The sequence below is a fragment of the Centropristis striata genome, chromosome 23 (genome assembly GCF_030273125.1).
Source record: "Centropristis striata isolate RG_2023a ecotype Rhode Island chromosome 23, C.striata_1.0, whole genome shotgun sequence".
Taxonomy (NCBI): Eukaryota; Metazoa; Chordata; class Actinopteri; order Perciformes; family Serranidae; genus Centropristis; species Centropristis striata.
The window spans coordinates 31,684,288-31,704,803 of NC_081539.1; the positions used below are offsets into that span (position 1 = coordinate 31,684,288).

At 37.7% G+C, this 20,516-nt stretch overlaps 3 protein-coding genes across 4 annotated transcripts in view; all 3 read right to left on the bottom strand.

Moving 5' to 3' along the window:
• arhgap29a (Rho GTPase activating protein 29a) overlaps nucleotides 1–9,602 on the bottom strand; it is a 53,414-nt gene extending 43,812 nt beyond the window's left edge. For both annotated transcript variants that reach the window (XM_059327466.1, XM_059327465.1), the window contains exons 1-2: nucleotides 9,469–9,602; nucleotides 6,787–7,203 (exon numbers count right to left, since the gene is read on the bottom strand). In XM_059327466.1, coding sequence (XP_059183449.1) covers nucleotides 6,787–7,105 — 319 coding nt within the window. In that variant the 5' untranslated portion in view covers nucleotides 7,106–7,203; nucleotides 9,469–9,602. The remainder of the gene's footprint in view (nucleotides 1–6,786; nucleotides 7,204–9,468) is intronic.
• Nucleotides 9,603–15,225: 5,623 nt separating this feature from the next.
• On the bottom strand, nucleotides 15,226–19,121 carry LOC131962475 (GTPase IMAP family member 9-like). Its single transcript, XM_059327488.1, has 2 exons — nucleotides 19,085–19,121; nucleotides 15,226–16,652 (listed from the first exon to the last, which is right to left on the bottom strand). Exons 1-2 carry the CDS (start codon nucleotides 19,098–19,100, stop codon nucleotides 15,625–15,627), a joined length of 1,044 nt encoding a protein of 347 aa, XP_059183471.1. The 5' UTR covers nucleotides 19,101–19,121; the 3' UTR covers nucleotides 15,226–15,624.
• A 304-nt stretch (nucleotides 19,122–19,425) lies between these two features.
• prkdc (protein kinase, DNA-activated, catalytic subunit) overlaps nucleotides 19,426–20,516 on the bottom strand; it is a 79,857-nt gene continuing 78,766 nt past the window's right edge. The window contains exon 86 of the mRNA XM_059327502.1: nucleotides 19,426–20,213. Coding sequence (XP_059183485.1) covers nucleotides 20,009–20,213 — 205 coding nt within the window. The 3' untranslated portion in view covers nucleotides 19,426–20,008. The remainder of the gene's footprint in view (nucleotides 20,214–20,516) is intronic.

The following is a 20,516-nucleotide window of genomic DNA, read 5'->3' on the forward strand; positions in this document are numbered from 1 at the left end:
ACACAGAGGGACCTCCCTCGGCTTACAACTTGAAAACAACTTACAAATCTTCAAGTGCAGTTGAGCTATTAAACTTGACAAGTCAACATGGTTTTGCCACCTGTATACTGCGGGACATAATTGCACGCATTGTGCATTGCCAAAAGATAGATTTTAAGCTGATTGAGCTCTGTTCTATATCTCAGAGAGGGGATAATTCACCATATGTCACAATACTCTGAGCTTTAATCCAAAGACTCAACCCCAGCATTGCACCAACTAATGCTCAGACAATAGCTGTGCTTTAAACAAAGATCAACCAAAACAATTAAGGTAATGTAATAAATCCTGTTAGGCAGCTTAGTGTACAGTGTGATTCAATCAGGAGCAGACTCCCAAACCTCGAATGTAACTTGATCTTCAAGAGACGACTTCAAAGACAGTAAGCTAGTTGTCTTGTGCTTGTGATAATTTACAGTGGCTTTAAATATGGCCACAGTAAAAGAACCATAAAAGGAACTTTTTGGAGGCAAGAAGAAGCTTGCAACTCTTTACAGTGGACCCCAGCCCCAGCGGGATCCACTGTCTAAACAGAGCACAGTTTCAGCCATTAAGAAGTCTGGAATGGTTAGAGAAAAGCCCAAGTAGGGCTAATTTTAGGCTGGTATTTCACAAGGGGTGATTTAGAATACAAATTGCTAAAATAGCATTTAGGCTTTCTCTGAGGACCCAGACCAGAACCACTTTCCCACAAAGCTTCACGGCAGAATACTCAACAGGCTTCAAAAGCTCTTATTTTCCCACATATTTACAGCACATTCCAGCTAAAGGCCCAACAATGAAGCCACAATACAACAAGTTGAGTTTAACACCAATCAGCAATCATTGGACCAGTTTCTCTCTTGACAAAGATAAAGAAGAAAAAATAGTATTGTTAAAAACATTTTTGGCTATGTGCCACAAAATTGTCCATCAATGAGTGGTCAGGTACATTACAGTGTATCATTGAAGATTACATAACACCTGCAGAACATTTTTAAAGGGGCTGGTTAATCATTACAGCCAGAACCAGCCTTCAGTGTGAAGAGAGAGCCTCTAAAAGACAAACTGATTAACCGAGGACACTTATGACTCAGAGTAAAACACACAGCTGACATAAGGGGTATGACTCGTATACCCAAACCAGTCATATATTAACACTCCATGACAAATTAAAGCTGTGACTAATGATGATGGAGCTGTGATAAAACCTTGCTTTCATACATGCTTATTCCACAGACAGCTTTCCTAGAAAGAATGCCCAGGATGGCGCAATATTTCAGAGTTTCATTGGCAGGATGTTCTGGTGGCAGTAAGAGCTCATTAACTGGAAATAAAAGGCTTTGTCTACCTGCCACTGTGGCTGAGACACCCAATAGACTACCATTGTTTCTCTTTGCTGCTGAGTGAATCAAATGTAGCAGCCACTTCTAGCATATTCTACCAGCATTTGGCTGGTGGCTGGTGACTCATTTTCAACCAGTTTTGGCTAGTAAAACATGCACAGGCTGCATGGAAAAATAATAATACAAGGCCTTACAACAAGCTGTGATGCTATCTGGAGAAGGCATCATTTACTGTAGTGATAATGTATCTGTGCAAAAGTAATCAACAAACAGAAGCGCACACACACACACACACACACACACACTAGAAGCTGTTGTGTTACACATTGCGCCTCTTTTTGCTTCCGTAATGCAGGCATGTAATCTAAAATCTGGGGCAGCGTAGACAAAAGCAGAGCAGGAGTAATGACAGATCATCTTTATGGCAGTATTCAGGACTTCTCTCTGGAAGAGGACTAGTCTGGCAGCTCATAGACCTGACACATGAACCAGTTAGCTGCTCTGAGTCTACTGGAAAACAACAGCATAACTTCATGAACTCAAAAACCCAACAAGAATCCTGTACATCTGAATGGTTTTACCACATGATCAATGTTCTATTATGACTAAAGACCGATCCAGATAGTAAAGAAGCACTTTGAACAGGAACTGCAGCATCTAAATGTAAAAGATATCTCCTCTAACTCTCTGGCCTCCTCAGCTTTACAGATGAACTGTTTGTTGCTGCTGTTTTCATTCTTCAGCAGCTGACGCACCAAACTAACCATCATTCTGCTTGGCAGCCTCAGAGCATGAAAACACAGATGACACACCTGTACCAGCCACAACAATACACCCGCACTCCAAAAATAGACGATGATGAGAAGGACAACAATCTTCTGCAGAGCTCCTTGAAAACAGGCTGGCAGGCTGAATGAGGACACGCCACCATGAGATGTCTGATGGAGCTTCAGAGGATCCACCTCCACAGCTCATCTGCTCTCCTAATGTCCTCTGTGACCCCGTTAAGGCCAATCTTTGAAATAATAATCCCTCCAATTACAGACAAGTGTCCACCGCACGAGGTCGCAACCTTCAGGAAGAATGTAAATATCCGTCCCAGTGTGGTGAAGCTGCAGAAGAGACTTCAACACTGACAGAAATGAAGGCACATCAACAACTTCCTCTCAGACACGACGCAAAAACTAAAGTCAGCCATGCGTCACTGCCTCCAATCACAGCGGAGCAACAACAGCCTCATAATTACCATTTAAGGTTCATGTGCTATTGCTAGAAAAATAAACTGTTTTTCAGAAAAAAACATCCCTGATGGAATTGGCCCAAGAACCCCCCCTGGGATCAATCCCACAGCCCTCAGCTATTCTGGACTTGGGAAAGGATCATTTCTGCAGAAGCTGCCAGTTAGCAGCAGCATGCTAGCAGCATGCTAGTCTACTGAAGCTGCCAGTTAGCAGCAGCATGCTAGCAGCATGCTAGTCTGCAGAGGGACAATGGGTGTCAGACGCACATCGCTGGCTGTGAATGAGGCTCTAAGCTGAATATTGCTCTTCACTGTTGGCCCCGGCTGGTAAAAATAGAAAGAAAGTGGGGGTTTTCTTAGGTTTCAGAGAGTGGTTGGGCTAATGAGAGGTTTGAACTGTTGTGAACTGCTGCAGAGACAATATGGCCATAAATTAAATCACATCCAATCACAGCACAAGTCAGTGACTCCCAACAATCTGCTAGCAGCTCTAGAGGTCTAAAGCTCAACAATGACTCTTTGAAGATGACATTCAAAGTGTTGCAAAGACTTTAAAAATATATATATCTAACTGCATTTATTTTGACTATATTGCAACTGCGATATGAGTCACATTATTAGGGCGTATAGTTGAGCGATATGTCCAAGATCTTCTAAATTTATATCAATGTAACGCATATAACACAATAGAATAGTTGTTCTGTAAATTCAAGTAAGAATGGGATAAAATACTTCAAATTTGAGGATTTTCTTTGGATCTTTCTTCCTCACGTGACACTCAAAACAATCATATTAAAATTCTTACAAAATAGAAGCTTTAAGGTTCCTGAGAACAATCATTTCAGGGGTCACAGGTTTGAAGGTCTCTGTATTTAATACTTCACTGGTGATATTTTGTTCTCTTCAGGATTTGCAAGATCACAAAACCACGCAAGAATTACCAGATTACGTGAGATCACAACATTTGGCAAGAACCACAAGATCACGTAAAATAGCTGACATGGTAGAAATGTTTTTTTATTTTTACCTTCACACTATAAACCGTCATATCAGCCAACACTATTGGGGGGAATTATCGTCAAAAAATTTGCATCATTATTCTTTTATTCTCTCTATTTATTAAAACTATTATTGAAATGATTATGGTGAGGATCTGTACCAAACATATATATTTTTAAAGTCTATAGAATACAACTCTGATGATATGACATGATACTTCATCTGGAATGGTATTTTGACACACAATTTGAACAAATACTGTGCTTCCTGTGATTTGGATACACCAGATACCCAGTTCAGATTAATTGTTAATAAGTACAAACCCTCCTGGTATTTAACTAAAATACTAAATGAAATCCAAGGGCCCTTACAGGAAGTCGCTGCTTGCCTGGAATCCAGTAAAATCACTGATTCTCCTTTATTTTTTGCTGGAGTTTGAAACTACTTTCAGACACAAAGGTCTCTTTGCTCTCTCTGTCCCCAGTAGCAGAGGGGTCTCTGCTCTAATCAGCCTATTTTCCCAAATCTGCCCTTTCCTGTATTTAGCCACAATAAGCCCTCTAATGGGAATACTTTGCTTTGCAATCATGTGTTGGCATCTCACTGACTACATTTGCATAATGGAGCCTGAGCCTACTGGACCTGTAAACTGTGTGAGGTGACATTAGCAGCAGACTGCTGCTGAATAAGGTTTGTCATGAGTTTATTTCTAAGCCCATTTTAGGAATGAAGTTCCTCTCACAGGCTATGCAATTGTTATTTGGAGAACAGAAAGATTATAAACCGGTTTGTTAATGACGAGCAGCGAGGGCTAAATGTCTAGTATGACAGCTATGCAGCATTGGTACACAGCAAGAACCTGTGTGTGCATGTTTGATTTTAATGACATTTAATCTGCTATTAAAACAGAGCAAAGCTACAACTGTATCTGTGGTTGTTAGCGCATGACTGGCTCAGAAACAGAAGTAGTGAAGCTATGATAGCTAAAGGGAGCCTTTTCTTTTTAAATCAAGCACCAGAAAGCTGCAGACGTCGATCTGTTGCACATGATGATTTAGTGCTTTGATCCTCCGTGCTGCTGACAGCTCACTGACAAGTCTCTCAAGCTTAAAAAGGTGCCTGCTGCAACTCAGACTCTCTATAATGTCTATAATGACATGTCCAGCTGGGTCAAGCACCTTTACTGACCTCTGCAGACAGAAAACAAAGCCTGGGATTCCTCTTTATCCAGGGCTGGGTGTCATGGCACAGCGGTAAAGGAGGGAAGAGGCTACAACCACCACATGCATATTGATTCTCAAAAACTCTAAATTGCACGATATGACCTTGCCTACAGCAGTAGTTCTCAACCTTTTTGAGTCGCGACCCCCCAATTTAACATGCATGTTGTCCGCGACCCCCACTCACTGAACACAACCTCACACACACAGTTCAGATCACCCAAAAAAGAAACAAAATGACCAAAAAAGACACAAATTGAAAACAAAATGATCAAAAAAAGACACAAAATCACCAAAAAAGAGACAACATGACCAGAAAAGACACAAAATGACCACAAAAAAAGACATTAAGTAACCAAAAAGACTAAAACACATTAACACATGAACACTTTAACACAGTGGAGACAGAGCTGACTTCCAAAATGATTTGGCGACCCCCAGAAATCATCTCGAGACCCCAATTGGGGTCCCGACCCCAAGGTTGAGAATAGCTGGCCTACAGTATGGCAATATATTGAATTATAGCCCCTGTATCATAATACATAACCCTGCATAACCCTCACCTTCACATCATCTTATAGTTCTTTGCTAACCAGATCTGGATTAACAAATCTGGGTCTGATCCAAAAGCCAACACTGAGCATAACAAGTCAGGAATGTAATAACCGCCCACATGAATATACACAGACAGGAGTTCACTTCTCTATGGTGTGGAAATAATTATCTATCTCATCAATCACGAAGGGAAACCTATTAATTACTGGCTTAGAGGGTGTTTTATTCCGTCTAAAAGCTTGGGCGTCAAACGTTCCTGCTGGAAAGCTGCTTCTGTTTCATGTAGTTAGTGTTTTCTACTGTAGAGAGAGAAGAACCCAACTGGAGAGAGAAGAAGCCAGCTAGAGAGAGATAAGGCTGGTTGACTGACCGGACAGCCAAGGCCACAGCAGCTAGATAGACCAGGACTGTGGACTTTGTGGTGAAAGCAACAGTGTGTACACAAGAGGTGACTGGCAGCTGTTATAGATGCGTTATAAATCCCTTTTCCCCCTCCACAGAGCCACAAGTTTAGATTTTTAAAGGATGTACACATCTTATTTATGAGGCGGAAATGTAATATGCAAAGCAGAAAGGGCTGTTTAACCACACTGAAGAGTTCCCATCAACACAGTTACAGGGACATGAGATGTTAGGACATGTTAATGTTAATGTTAATGTTAATTCATGGATCCACAACAGCTTGTTTTAAGTGTTGTGGCAACATCTCACTAACGCCTGCCGACAGACATTTAAAAAAATAGCAGCAGTTAAGATTTAAATCCATTAGTGTCAGCTGTGAGACATCTGGACCTCAACAAAGTTTGGTTTAGTGTGAATGAGGTGTGTTTTACTCTCTCACTGTGGCTCAGTTGGTAGAGTTGGTTGGCCCCCAACCGAAGGGTTGCTGGTTCCAACCCTGACCGTCGCAGCCTACATGTCGAAGTCTCCTGATGCTGCGTTCATCAGTGTGTGAATGAATTCCTGCTGGTGGCAGGTGGCAGCGTTTACAGTAGCCTCTGCCACCAGGATGAATGTGTGTGTGAAAGGGTGAATGAGTCAGTCTGTAGTGTAAAGAACTACACTAATAAACTAATAAACTACATTACTATGTGTTATACATACATATATATAAATATTATTGTTATATAACTGAATATAGTACATTAACATAGGGAGAAGGGATTCAATAAGCTTTGACTCCTTTTGAACACAGATAAGTGTTGAGTCTTGTTGTTGTTTCATTGTGTTGTTGTCTTGTATTTATTGTTGTTCGTTTGTTTTTAAATGTTCATCTTTTATTTTGTGTTCAAATAAATTCTCAATCAATCAATCAAAGCGCTTTGAAAAGCGATATATAAGTGCAGGAAGAGCAACTACCACAGTGTGTTCAGTGTTTTCTTCGTGTTTGTCCTCTTTCCCAACATACCTTTGGAGTTGAAAACTTCTTTCAGTTGTAGAAGCACATCAGCAAACTTGCGGACGTCGCTGACCAGCTGCATGATGTAGACGGGGTCGGAGGCGGGGGCGTCGGGGCCGTCCGAGCCCAGCGAGCCGCTCTTGGAGAGCCTGCCGGGCCCCCAGGGGCCCCCCACGCTGCTGGGGCTGGCTGAGCCCAGGCTGGAGCTGGAGAGTCTGGAGAAAGAGAGTTTGGCTCCTCCTCCTCCGCCGCCGCTGCCGCCGCCGCCACCGCCGCCACCGCCTCCTGATCCTCCGCCAGTACTCTGGCGCAGCATGGCCGCCAGCATGTCCTGTTGGTGGGTGGCCCTCGGGCCGGGTGGCTGGTCTCCCACAGATCTGCTCCGTCCTCAGACCCAGCAGTGCACCACGGGAAGGACCAATGATTCTGCCAATGAGAGAAGACTCTTCATTTAGTTTTAGTATTTTTGCATATAATTTGCACTCTGCACATTCCTCACTTAATTTGCACTAAGTTGTATATCGTTAGCCTCTTAGCATAATTGCCTAATAAGTCATTTTTGGGCCAAATTGTGATATCTGCCTAACTTTACTCATCTTTCTGCCTTATTGCCTCTGTTCTCCCTATCAGAACACTTGTTACAGTCCAGAATCACTTTCTGCCTCAGTCATCTCTGTGACTACATACAAACCAAACTACATTATTTATATGTAAGAGAAAAATTGCCTCAGTCAGGGCATATTCTGCCCTAGTCACTTTTATCTGTTATGAAATCGATGTGTTTAATTTTTTATGCAAACTTGTTCTATTTGAACTTACTGTTACATCAATTAAAAATACCAATGGGCTTACTAAAAATTGTGTTTTTTCTTGTTTTTTCCAAAAACGTTCAAATATGACTTAGGCAAATATGCTATGAGGCTAACGATATAGTATATTGTAATGTATATTGTATATTGTCAAATGTCTTTTTCTTAGATTGTTATATTTGATCTTTATCTTCATTTGTGTGGTCGGCTGTAACAAAGACATTTCCCCGCTGTGGGATTAATAAAATCAATCTCATCTAAAATCAGGACAAGAACCATTTGGAATTGACCACTGACAGTTATTTTTGCTGACTTTATTCAACGTATCCATTTTCTATATTTCCCTTGAAATGAACAATAATCATCATAATGCGCAGGTAGTGTGAATGGCCCATCAGCTGGCAGACAGAACATGAACAGTGCTGCTGAATATTTCACAGCTAGTGTACTAGAACAATGTTTGAGGTAAATATTATGAATATTTATATTATAGCTAGTGTACTAGAACAATGTTTGAGGTAAATATTATGAATATTTATATTATAGCTAGTGTACTAGAACAATGTTTGAGGTAAATATTATGAATATTTATATTATAGCTAGTGTACTAGAACAATGTTTGAGGTAAATATTATGAATATTTATATTATAGCTAGTGTACTAGAACAATGTTTGAGGTAAATATTATGAATATTTATATTATAGCTAGTGTACTAGAACAATGTTTGAGGTAAATATTATGAATATTTATATTATAGCTAGTGTACTAGAACAATGTTTGAGGTAAATATTATGAATATTTATATTATAGCTAGTGTACTAGAACAATGTTTGAGGTAAATATTAAAGTAGTTGTTGTAGTGCTGAACAAGGATCTTAATGCAATAATGATGCTAATTACAGCCCAAAACATCATCTGGCAGAACAAACTTAGACTGTGATGAAACTCAAACACAACACCCTGACTCTCTTTATATATATATACATATATATATATATATATATATATATATATATATATATATATATATACATACATAGCAACACCTCACACAGCACATAATATCTACATGATATATTGAATTAATAGATACATTTAAAGTGTGTTATGTCAGGTTTCACACTAGAGATTATTAATCTGTAATATTTTTTGGATTCGCGTGATGTTGCACCTGATGCATGTTCTGCAAAATGAAAATCAATAACTCAATAAATCAGTGTGTATAGCTTCAGTAGAGTACAGAATGTATTTTAAACAGTCTAGTGTCTCAGAGCATCTCCAGGTAACTGATGAGCACGAAGCTGCTGGTTAAAAATCCGAACATGTGATGATTTCTTACTAATAGATGAATAAAACTAGACGGATTTAATCCACATTAAAAGCCGTCAGATGTATGAAGGTCGGCCTGTTAATCCGGCATTCATACATTCTTCACAGAAGCCTTTTAGTATAAAATATGGACTTTTAAAGCAGTTGTGACTGCTAGATCACCACTTAACGCTCAACTGCAGCTCCGACTCCAAGAACAATCTGAACTGTGGAGTTTTGTGGATGTAAAGTATTCTCCGCGTGTTGAAGTGAGGCAGAATAAGAAAATTTATACTTTTAAAGTATTTCCTCAAGAACAAGTGGGCTATTTGCCAGCAAATAGAAGTGTAGAACTGACGCTAGATGTGAACGGAGTCGCGTGAATTCTCTGGATAAAGTGCGTAAAGTGATTTAACCTCTCATTATTATATCATCATTATATCATCATTATATCTTTATATGATCTTCCACCGGGCCAGACTCTTCTCTGTCCTCAGATATGAACGCGAGGTGAAATTATTCATCAATGTGTTTTTGTAGCAACCCAAACAAATGTAGCCAGTCCTTCCTTACCTCCCGTCGGCTCCTGGAACATTTCCGCCCAAAAAAAAATCACTGGTGATCAAATTAATCCACAAACTGCTTCACCGCCAAAAGTTTCACAGCGAATCCCAAAAACCTCCACTACCACTACCACTATCACTATCACTGTCTGCTCCTCTCTGTTCTGCTCTGCTCAGCCCGCAGCCCTCCATGTGATGTGGGCTGGCACTTCTGGTCTGTGTACGCGCGCGTCTGTGCGCACGCGTGTGTGTGCGCGTGTGTGTGTGTGTCTGTGTGTGTGTGTGTGTGTCGGTGATTTCATGTGGAGTCCTCCCGTAACAACAGGTGTCTGGAGTTTTAAAGCGTCAGTAACCCATATTAAAACCGTACACATCCGGTTATGCCCTTCAAAATAAATTCCCTTCCTTTCTACACTTAGAAAAAATCAAGTCCAGTATTAGGGGGTGCTCCGACAACTTTTATGAAACTTGGAATCCTATTCTTTCCCTAATTGAGTCTATTTCATCGTTAGATGATTAACATAGATGGTTCTAATTAAGATAAATTGATATAACCTTTAAATGGCCAGTAATTGTTTTTAGTATATTGATTTGGTGATCAAACTCCAGGCACAACATATACAAATTGTTATAGCTATTTTAGTTTTTTCCAAGCATTCTGTATATCTCCTCTAAATGTCCCTTTTTATTTATTTTTTTTATTTAGTATTATTATTATTGGTTTGGTTTTATGTGTATGTATATGTATGTATGTATATTTTTATTGTTACTTTTCGTTTTTTATGATTGTTTATTTGGCTACTGTTCACCCCTCCTGTTTTTCTTTGAGGGGGAGAGAGTTGTGTTTTCTCATTATCATTACTATTTATTGTTTTTTGCTTATTTTATGTGAATGTAACTCTCTGGTTCGGGGGGCGGGGGGTTGTTCTAAAAGGGGGAAAAATGGGTGAATTGTACCTTTTCTGATTGAATATGTATTATGTCCTGACAACCCAATAAAGATATATATGAAAAAATAAAAAAATAAATAAATAAATTCCCTGGCTAAGCGCTTATAGCCGAACGTCTCCCAATATAATAGGTCATATTCATTATTATATTATATTATTATTATATTTTATACAGTCTATGGTCATATTATATCATCACCCTGTTAAAAATAATCGCCTAACTCATTTTTTCAAGTTTTGCAGGAAACACAAAAAACTTGTAACAAAAAAAAAGTGTAACATATGATATTTATTGATCATTTCAATCAAAAACACTGATTAACTAAACTGATAACTAAAAAATCTCCCTATATATATATATATATATATATTAAGATCACGATGTAGCATTTTTGGTTAATTCAATAAAAAAAATAATAATATAAACAATCACATGGTAAAGCTTTTTTTTTTTTTACAATCCAAACTCCAAAGCACCATCAAAATTGATGTAGGCCTAAAAAGTGGCCTTTTCTTGACATCACGATAGAAACAATATAGAAAGAAATATTTTTGTTAGACATTTTGACTATATATATATATATATATATATATATATATATATATATATATATATATATATATATATATTGTCATATTGCCAAGCCTTATCTTTATATTCTGAATATAAATTTGTTAAAAACAGAGAATACGAGATGTAGGCTATCCTCATATTCTAAAATGATGCCTCCTCTCTGAGACTAACATGGACAACTTAAAAACTATAACAATGTCAAACCATTCCCTGCTACTTTTTAAAATATGAAGTTGTCTTGAATAAATGGAAATGCGAACAGGTTTTCTAATTGACTGCCCGTTTAACCTTTATTGTGAAAGTAAAATATCTGTACTTCTGGTATTATTCTGATGGCTTTGACCATCTACCAACCTGTGAAACAGAACAAGTCACTGTAGAAGGGAAGAGACTTCATAAAAGTGTGATTAGATGCATAAAGTGTCCTGATCAGCTCTCAGAGATATAATCAATAATAGAGAGACGTTGCTGCTCTGCTACAGAGGCAGCTGTTGGTTGGCCTTGGTAGTAAATCCCTGCAGGTTATATAGAGCAAGGCTATAATAGTTTTTAATTTTTCATTAGTTTTAGTTTTAATTTCGTTGTCAATTTTTGTTTTCAAATTCAGTTAGTTTTAATTAGTTTTTAGAGTGAGTTTTCTAGTTTTGATTTGTTTTATTTTTTGGAAAATGCTTAGTTTTAGTTTAGTTTTTATTAGTTGTAGTTGTTTTGTAATGGGGTATTTGTTGGGTTTTGAGATTCAGAAAGGTCACAATAAATGTTTCCTTTATTTCCTTTGTCTGATCCATCTCAGCCCCAATAAGTTTATTAAGTCATAAAACCAGATAAATGAAATAGATTTCATATCAACCAAAAAGGTTTACGTATGAAAAAAGTTGACAAAGACTAAAACTAAGGATATTTTCACTATAATTTTAGTTAGTTTTAGTTAGTTTTGTAACCACAAAATACAGTTTCAGTTAGTTATCGTTTTTTAAAAACTCTCATTTTTATTTTTATTTCAGTTTACAAAAATGTGTTTTCAATTCTAGTTTTGGTTATTTCGTTAGTTTCCGTTAACTATAATTAACTTGATATCGAGGCCTGCTTGGAGCTTGGAGCAGTGCCTTTAAGAGTGATATGTCAAATCTGAAAACAGGCATAATACGCATTTTGTAAATTCAGATTTACTGACGTTATTATCTCAGATATTCATTATTCATAATCCGCCAAAGGACAAAGAGCACTTTATAAATTCAGAACTTGCCTAAGAACGATGTTTTTGGCTCTCTCCTGTATTGGACTAATTCAGTGATTTGTCTTAATTGGTATATATATTATATATATTGGTAAATACCTATACATGTATATTGTAAATTACTATATAAATATAAATATTATAAACATAAATACAATTACCATGTGTATTACAAAACTGTCAGTCTCAGTCTACATATGTCCATGTTACAGAGGCTTTTCTAAATTTCTGTACTTTGTGAAGATGATGTCTTTATATTTGTTTTTAAACTGTCTTATGTTTTGGCTTTTCTGTACTTCCACACTTAACTTATTCCACAATTTAACTCCATAGATGCTGATACAATGCAACAAGGATGTGCTTATAGCAAATTAGCCATACTTTTATTGGTGCCAATTGTAAATGTAAACAAATATAGGCTGGAAAAGTACTGGTGGAATAAAAAAAAAATGAATTATGGCTGACATCTATGTAGCTGTTTTGGTTCCAGGGTCCAGTGGTGGAAAGTGTATTCAGATCCCTAAAGTACTAAAGTAAAAGTACCTACTAATAATACCACTCTGTGAGATGACTCCACTACAGTAAAAGTACTAATACACACTGTGAGATGACTCCACTACAGTAAAAGTACTAATACACACTGTGAGATGACTCCACTACAGTAAAAGTTCTGCATTCAAAACTTACCAAAGAAAAAGTTCAAAAGTATCAGCATCAAAATGTACTTAAGTATCAAACGTACAACATTGTGCTTTTGCAGAATGGCCCCACTCAGATTGTTATATTCATTCTAAATATATTATTGGATTATTTGTATTGATGAATTTATGTAAGCACTTTAATTTTGTAAAGACAGTGTAAAAAAATGTCTAATCACTTTTAATGTATCATGTTTTTTATGTTAAATCTCGTGAATGTAGTGGGGTAAAAAGTTAAAAAAAACATTTGCCTCTAAATGTCGTGGAGTAGAAGTATAAAGTTACATAAAATGGAAATACTCAAGTAAAGTACAAGTACCTCAAAATTGTACTTGAGTAAATGTACTTAGTTACATTCCACCACTGACAGGGACAATGTGAAAAGACAATTCAGTAATCATCCAATACTCTCTATGGCATTTATTTTTTTTTTGCAAATGAACAGAGGGACTTTGGTCAAATATGATGAACCAGCAGCAGCTATAATTAGAAATAATAAAGGAATCACCACCCAGCTATAATTATAAATAATAAAGGAATCACCACCCAGCTATAATTATAAATAATAAAGGAATCACCACCCAGCTATAATTATAAATAATAAAGGAATCACCACCATGGTACACAGTCACACTGACTTTATTCACACTGTCCAGAAAAATGATAGTTTTTGCAATCTGAGCCACTAGATGGAGCTCTCTGTTCAACAAACACACTCAGTTACCATCATTAAAGGCACTGACGGGTCACAGGTGAGACGGTTCACTGAGGAGTCAGTTCTCAGCAGTTCTCAACCTTGGGGTCGGGACCCCAACTGGGGTCGCGAGATGATTTCTGGGGGTCGCCAAATCATTTTGGAAGTCAGCTCTGTCTCCACTGTGTTAAAGTGTTCATGTGTTAATGTGTTTTGGTCATTTAATGTCTTTTTTAGTCATTTTGTGTCTTTTTGTGGTCAATTTTTTTGTCATTTTGTGGTCAATTTGAGTCCTTTTTTGCTTAATTTTATGTATTATTTGGTCATTTTGTGTCTTTTTTATTTATTTATTTATTTTTATCATTTTGTGGTCAATTTGATTCTTTTTTGGGTAATTTTTTGTCTTTTCTGACAAATCCCAAAGTATCAAGTTGTTCCTTTCCAAGGAGTCTCTGGTTGAAGCTGACTGTTCCACACTCAGGAGGTCAGAATGGACCTTTAGACTGATAGCAAAGGACTGAGATTAAAAGTTACAATAAAATATAAAACATATATCAATGCACAGACAGAGAGATGTTTTAGTTGTTGTCTGCTTCATTATTTGTCCAAAATTAATCATATCAACTGAGTTTGTCTGATCTGAACTGTGAGATTGTGTTCAGTGAGACAACATGATGTTAAATTGGGGGTCGCGACTCAAAAAGGTTGAGAACTACTGACCTAGAGGAGACTGTTGACAGGTCAGAGTCTATTTATTCCAAAGGGAAACCTGAATGTGAGATTATGAACGATTCCTGGAGTCACCAATGCAAATATTGGACCCATTTTTGTCAATGGTTCATGAGGCTTCAAAATAAACTGTGCATCAGTGTGACATCATAATCTAAAGATTGTCTCAACCTTACTGTTCTGTTCTAGCTATATAATCATTGTTATCCACATAGAGCAATTCATCATCAAACAAAAGAACATGCAGAGGTTACATGATATAAGCACACACTTAATAATCAAACAGGTTGAACAGTGTATCAAGTAACTAATATATGAGCTGTGTTTTCATTTTTATCAAGCATCAGGCCTGACAAGATTCAACTCATCTGACTCATTCTGTCAATATTAGACAAAAACAATCATTATTGTCTTCATCTTTCTGTCTCACCTGGTTCTTATATCTTTTCTTCAGTCTTAGTTCTTCCTCTTGCATTTCTTTCTTGTGAACTTATTATTTGTTAGTGATATATGCACATGCTTACACTGCAAAAAAGACAACTTGTATTTTTTGGCCTAAAACAGTGATTTAAGTTGGTAAAACTTGGAAATATAAATGATTGACATTTAGGGCAATAATGTAAGTTAGCACAACAAAGGAAGCCAGTTGTCTGCTCAAAAACAAGTTGGTGAGTTGTTGTTACTTATATCTTTAAGTTGGGGTTCACAACAAGGGACAATAGTTCTGATAACTCTTATTTCTTTGTTGGGAAATGCGGGAAAGCGGCAAATTCGGTCATTAGTGAAAGCTAGTGGCTAACTGATGCTAGCGGCTAACTGATGCTATCGGCTAACTGATGTTAGTGGCGCTGCTTGTTACAGCTACAAGAGTAGCCATTAGCGTATCAATGCTAACTCAACATTGTGGTCACAACATTAGCTGACATTTCATAGCGGCGTTACAATCGTGCCAATTCAGCACATTGCAGAAGTTAGCAGAAGTAAGGATTAAAAGTTATTACAATGTAAAATTATAAGTTAGTACAACTTACAGTTGAGTTGACAAAAATCTGAATTCAGAGTTGAGCAAACTCAAAAACAAAACTTAAAATATTAAGTTTAATTGCCCAACTTGAAATTTTATCGAAGTTTGTCGCCTTGAAATTTTGAGTTCACCCAACTTTTCTTTTTTTTGCAGTGTATCAATCAAACAGGTTTATCAGTATATTAAGGGACCTACATAGAAAGTGGGTCATCATTTCTTATCAAGCATCAGAACATTTGAGCAGAAGACACATACTGGAACTACAAGATGACACAGAAAGAACCACCCTCGTCTTCAGCTTCCCTTCTCGAGTCGTCCTCGTATCTTTTCCTCATTCTTTCTTGTTCCTCTTTCATTTCTCTCTCATGATCTTCTCTTAATTTCTGAATTGTATCTGCAACAGCTCTGTCTCTCTCCTCCCTCTCTCTCCTTCTCTCTGCTTCTCTCTCTTCTCTCTCCCTCCTTCTCTCCTCATTCATCTCCTCTTTCTCCCTCTTCCTCTCCTCCTCTCTCTCTTTCCTCTCCCTCTCTCTCTCAGCCTGGAGTTGTGCATTAATTAAGTTAACCTGTTTTTGTAATCTTTCTTGTGCTGCTCTCTCTATTTCCTCTCTTTCTTTGCGTATTTGCTCTGCTTTCTCTTTCAGGATGCGTTGTTTCTCCATCTCGAGTTTCCTCTCGGCCTCTTGGAACATCTGGCTGGTGTAGTGGCTTCCTCCGTTCTTCTGGGCGATATCTCTGATCTTGTTGAGCAGCTCAGTGACCTGAGAGCGATCCTTCAGCTTATTATTGAACACATGGTATTGGCCATTACATCTGCCTATGAGCTCTAGCAGGTCTGGGCTTTCATCGATGAACTCCTCAATGGTTACGTCTTCCAGACTGTCCCCGTGAGTGAAGAGGACCATGCTGTATCTGTCTGCAGTCTGGCCAAAGATCTCCTGAATCTTCTGCACTGACTGCTTCTCCTCCAGAGTGAACCTGCCCAGCCTGATGACCACCAGGAACACATGTGGCCCAGGAGAAGCGTAAGAGACGCACTGACCCACATCTTTAGTAGTTTTCTCCATGCCGAACCTGGTGTCGTACAGGCCCGGGGTGTCGATCACAGCAACCTGTTGCCCATCCACGTCACTTTTTCCTTTGGAGCAATCCAGAGTCTTGGACTTTGCGCTGAACTTCGATTCGAAGCACTGTCGTCCCAGGATGGTGTTCCCAGTGGCACTCTTCCCCATCCCAGTCTTCCCCACCATCACGATCCTCAGCTCCTCGTTATTCTGCACGTTGCGTCCTGTGTGGAAGAATGAGCCACACATATGAGGTTACATCAGGTTGCATGTTCATTGTAATTAACCCATAAGAACCTATGGTGACACCGTGTAACAAACACGTTAAATCTTCTATTTTTTGTTACTAGACTAAGTTTAAACCCATTTAACAATTCTTTTTTTTTTACATTTTGTCTTTATTTAGAATCACATTTCAATATCACATTACAACAGTCATCACCGTTTTGATAATAGACACTGTGATCCATATTTTCAGATTTTTATAAACAAACAAACGAACGAACAGAACTTGGGGGTGTTTCCATCTACAGTAAGTAGTAAAAAACAGATTAAAACATTTTTTAAAAAGAAAGTTACACAATATTAAACAAAAGAAGGGCGTTTCGGGGTGATGTACAATCTCCACTTCTCCCAGATTTCCTCAAATTTGGCTTTTTGAAGCCTCACAGAGAAAGTGATTCTTTCCATTACAAAAATATCATAGATGATGTCATACCACTCGTCTATAGATGGGCTGTCTGGCTTAAGCCATTTCCTTGTTATGGCTTTTTTAGCAGCTACACTCAGTATGCCAAAAAGGTATTTTGTGTTTTTATTTGAGGATGTAGAGTGCAGAAGCCCAAAAAGAAATTCATCCCAATTAAAAGCAATGTTTGTCCCAAATATTGTCACCACTTCTATGTAGATCATTTAACAATTCTAATCCGTTAATAGTTTGTCCTGTATTGCATTTAACTTGTTTTGAACATATTTCCTGAACAAATCAAAGTCACAATTTTGATAAACAAAAAGACACATGGTTATTTGTATTTATTTATTATCGATTTATTATTATTATGCTACTTAAAAACAAATCTACACAATAATTTGTTGTTAAACAGAACTAATAATGTCGATAATGTTGATAGATGTTGTGGAGATGCAGAGAAAAAGGCAAATTTGTATCTAGTTTTCTTTATTTTAAAATACGAAATATTATAAACATAAATATTATAAACATAAATACTATAAGCGCCCAATGTAATGTCTATGTCAAATCACAGATCTTTGTTATTTAGGGATAGTGTTTTTGAAAACAAATCATAAATGGTGGTATATCCCCATAACTTTCCTTTAAGGAGAACTGCTCTGGGTTCTTATGGGTTAATGACACTACAAGGAGGTTTCTTTGACAGTTGGGCTTCCCATTCCACATTTTATACAATATGGGAAAGTCACTGTTTCCTGTTCGGTTCACCATTTACAGGAAATGGCAGCAGTTCTTTCAAACCCCCCCCCCCTGTCGGCTGAAAGTGGAACTGCACGGTGGAAACGAGGCCAACAGTCTGACACATTTGTTTGAAGGTTTGTTAGATTTTAAGATAAATCTTTTACTTAACATAATACAAATAAGGTTAATACTATGAATGTTTGTTTCTGTGACAACACCCAGTATCAGAGAAAAGGTTTCTGAAAGTCCCTCCAAGACTCTTTAGAAAATAGCCTTCACCTGACTCATACATGCCCCCTTTAACAGAAACAAAAAATAAAAGATCAACCAGTAGCTGGTGGAGCCACAGACATATATACATGTATATATGTCTATAGTTATATATATATATATATATATATATATATATATATGTCTATGTCTATGGGTGGAACTATACACTACCAAAAATAAGTAAAAAGCCCCACAAATACTTCAGGACCCCTCACATCCACTATGGGTTTGAAAAACTAATAAATATTTTCACATTTTCTAATCCATAATCATGTATTTTTACAATGTGAACGCCATACTTTTAAACGTTGTTTACAGTATTTATGTTGTAAATGTCTTTGTAAAGCACTTAGAAAACAAATTGCATTAAATGTGCGCACGCAGACAGACACACACACACACACACACACACACACACACGGCAAAATCGTGAACACTAATGCTCGAGCATCATCTCGGCCTGATGAACAGATATGTCTGCATATGTAATTCCGTTTCGGAAAAGATAAAAAAAATATATAATCAGCGAAGGGCTCAAGAGATGCCATAGTTGGATCTTATAATAGTTGGAGCCTATGTGCCAAGGTTATCAATACATTTCTAGGTTTTTGCTGTATCGATCAGCAGGGCGGGATGATGTGACAAAATATCCTTTATTTTCATTTTCTGTTTGTCTCATTTCCCATCTTCTTATAGTGGAGATATGGAGAATAAGAAGGAGAAATGACAATCGATTCCTATTTTACAGGCATATTTTTGAATAAAACAATCCGCATTTTTACTTGAAAAAATAAATAAATCAAAAATACAACATGAAATCAAACTTGTTTTTTCGTTTTTCGTGTTTTGATTTCCAAACGGATGTGATTTAAAGGAAGATTGAGCAGTGATCACTGTCTATAACATAATTGTAATTTAAAACATATAAAGGCCTAGAGGATCATGACTTACCGAAGGTTCTGTCCATGTTGGAGTGAAGAGTATGAAGCTTCAGCTGTAACTGTCTCCTGCAGCTCTCAGCATGGCTCTATATATATATATATATGCTAAACCACACCCACACATAGCTGCAAACAGTGAAAGTGAAACCAAAAGCAAAAGTTTCATTCCTTTATTTATTTTTAGCAAATCCCCCCTCACTGAGCATTTACAGGAAATACTGTACTCTTCTGAAGAAATGAAAATGAAAGTAACAAACATGGTAACAAATGTTTTTGAAGCTCATAGAATCATATGAAATGTGTTCTATTGATTTGAAGGAATCATACTATAGTGATGAAGCTGCATGGTTGTTATTGATGTTATTGATGTCATCAGACCAAGTGAGTGTTTCACTTTCTGATCAGATCAATAAGTCTTTGTGCAGAGTAGTCAGCCTGTTCAGCATTAACAAGAGCTCCTTTACTTTATTTTTAGTAACTCTCCCCTCACTGACCATTTACAGGAAACAGCAGCAGTTTCCTTACAGGCCACATGATGCTGTGCTCTAATGATGAGTGTACTTTAGTGCATGTGTGTGTGTGTGTGTGTGTTTGTGTTACTATTAATTCACAAATAGATGAGCAAGGTGATTTATTAATTTTTAAATTTAGTTACAAGACATTAAAAAATGGACATTTCTCTTCAAATGGAATTTAAGTGCTAGTAATGGCAAAAAGTATGGTGTTTATGCCCATATTGTCTCAGATTAAAAACAAGAATCCCACAATGTTACGATTCCCAAATCCCAAATCCCCAAAATTTTCCAGACTTTTATTTATTTTAGATCAAATATGAGATATGTTGCATTAAAAACCACTTGACAGTAAACATTCTAGACATCTATAAGATCCATGGCTGTTGTTTTCCAGTTGTTATATGTGAGGAATCCCAGGATCAGATCCAGGGTTCCCAGCCGGCCCAGACCCGTCCCAGCACGTTGGGGTCCATGGCCTGGTCCAGCAGGCAGTCCACCTGCTGCTCCACCGACAGGCCTGCAGCGGGAAGCCTCGCCCGGACGTTGTGGTCCTCGGTCCCCAGAGCGACGGCCTGCAGCCCCGGGGACGCAGCGTCCTTCTCAAAGCCCAGCTTCAGCTCCTCACTGACAGAAACACACCAACATGTATAATTATTGGACTCAGATTTTCAATACTCTGTCAGAGGTAATTGGGGTGGAGATAAAGCCAAATGCTCTGAGTGCACTTTTTGGGGTTTCTCCCTCTTCCCTCACTAAGCCCAAAAAGGATGTGCTGGCTTTTGCTACTCTGTTAGCCGGAGACTAATTGTAATGAACTGGAAATCAACAACACCGCCCTGTCATGTCCGCTGGATTAGAGACACTCTTTATTTCCTTAAGTTGGAGAAAATTAGACTATCTTTATCTGGCTGCTCCAGTAAATTTGGG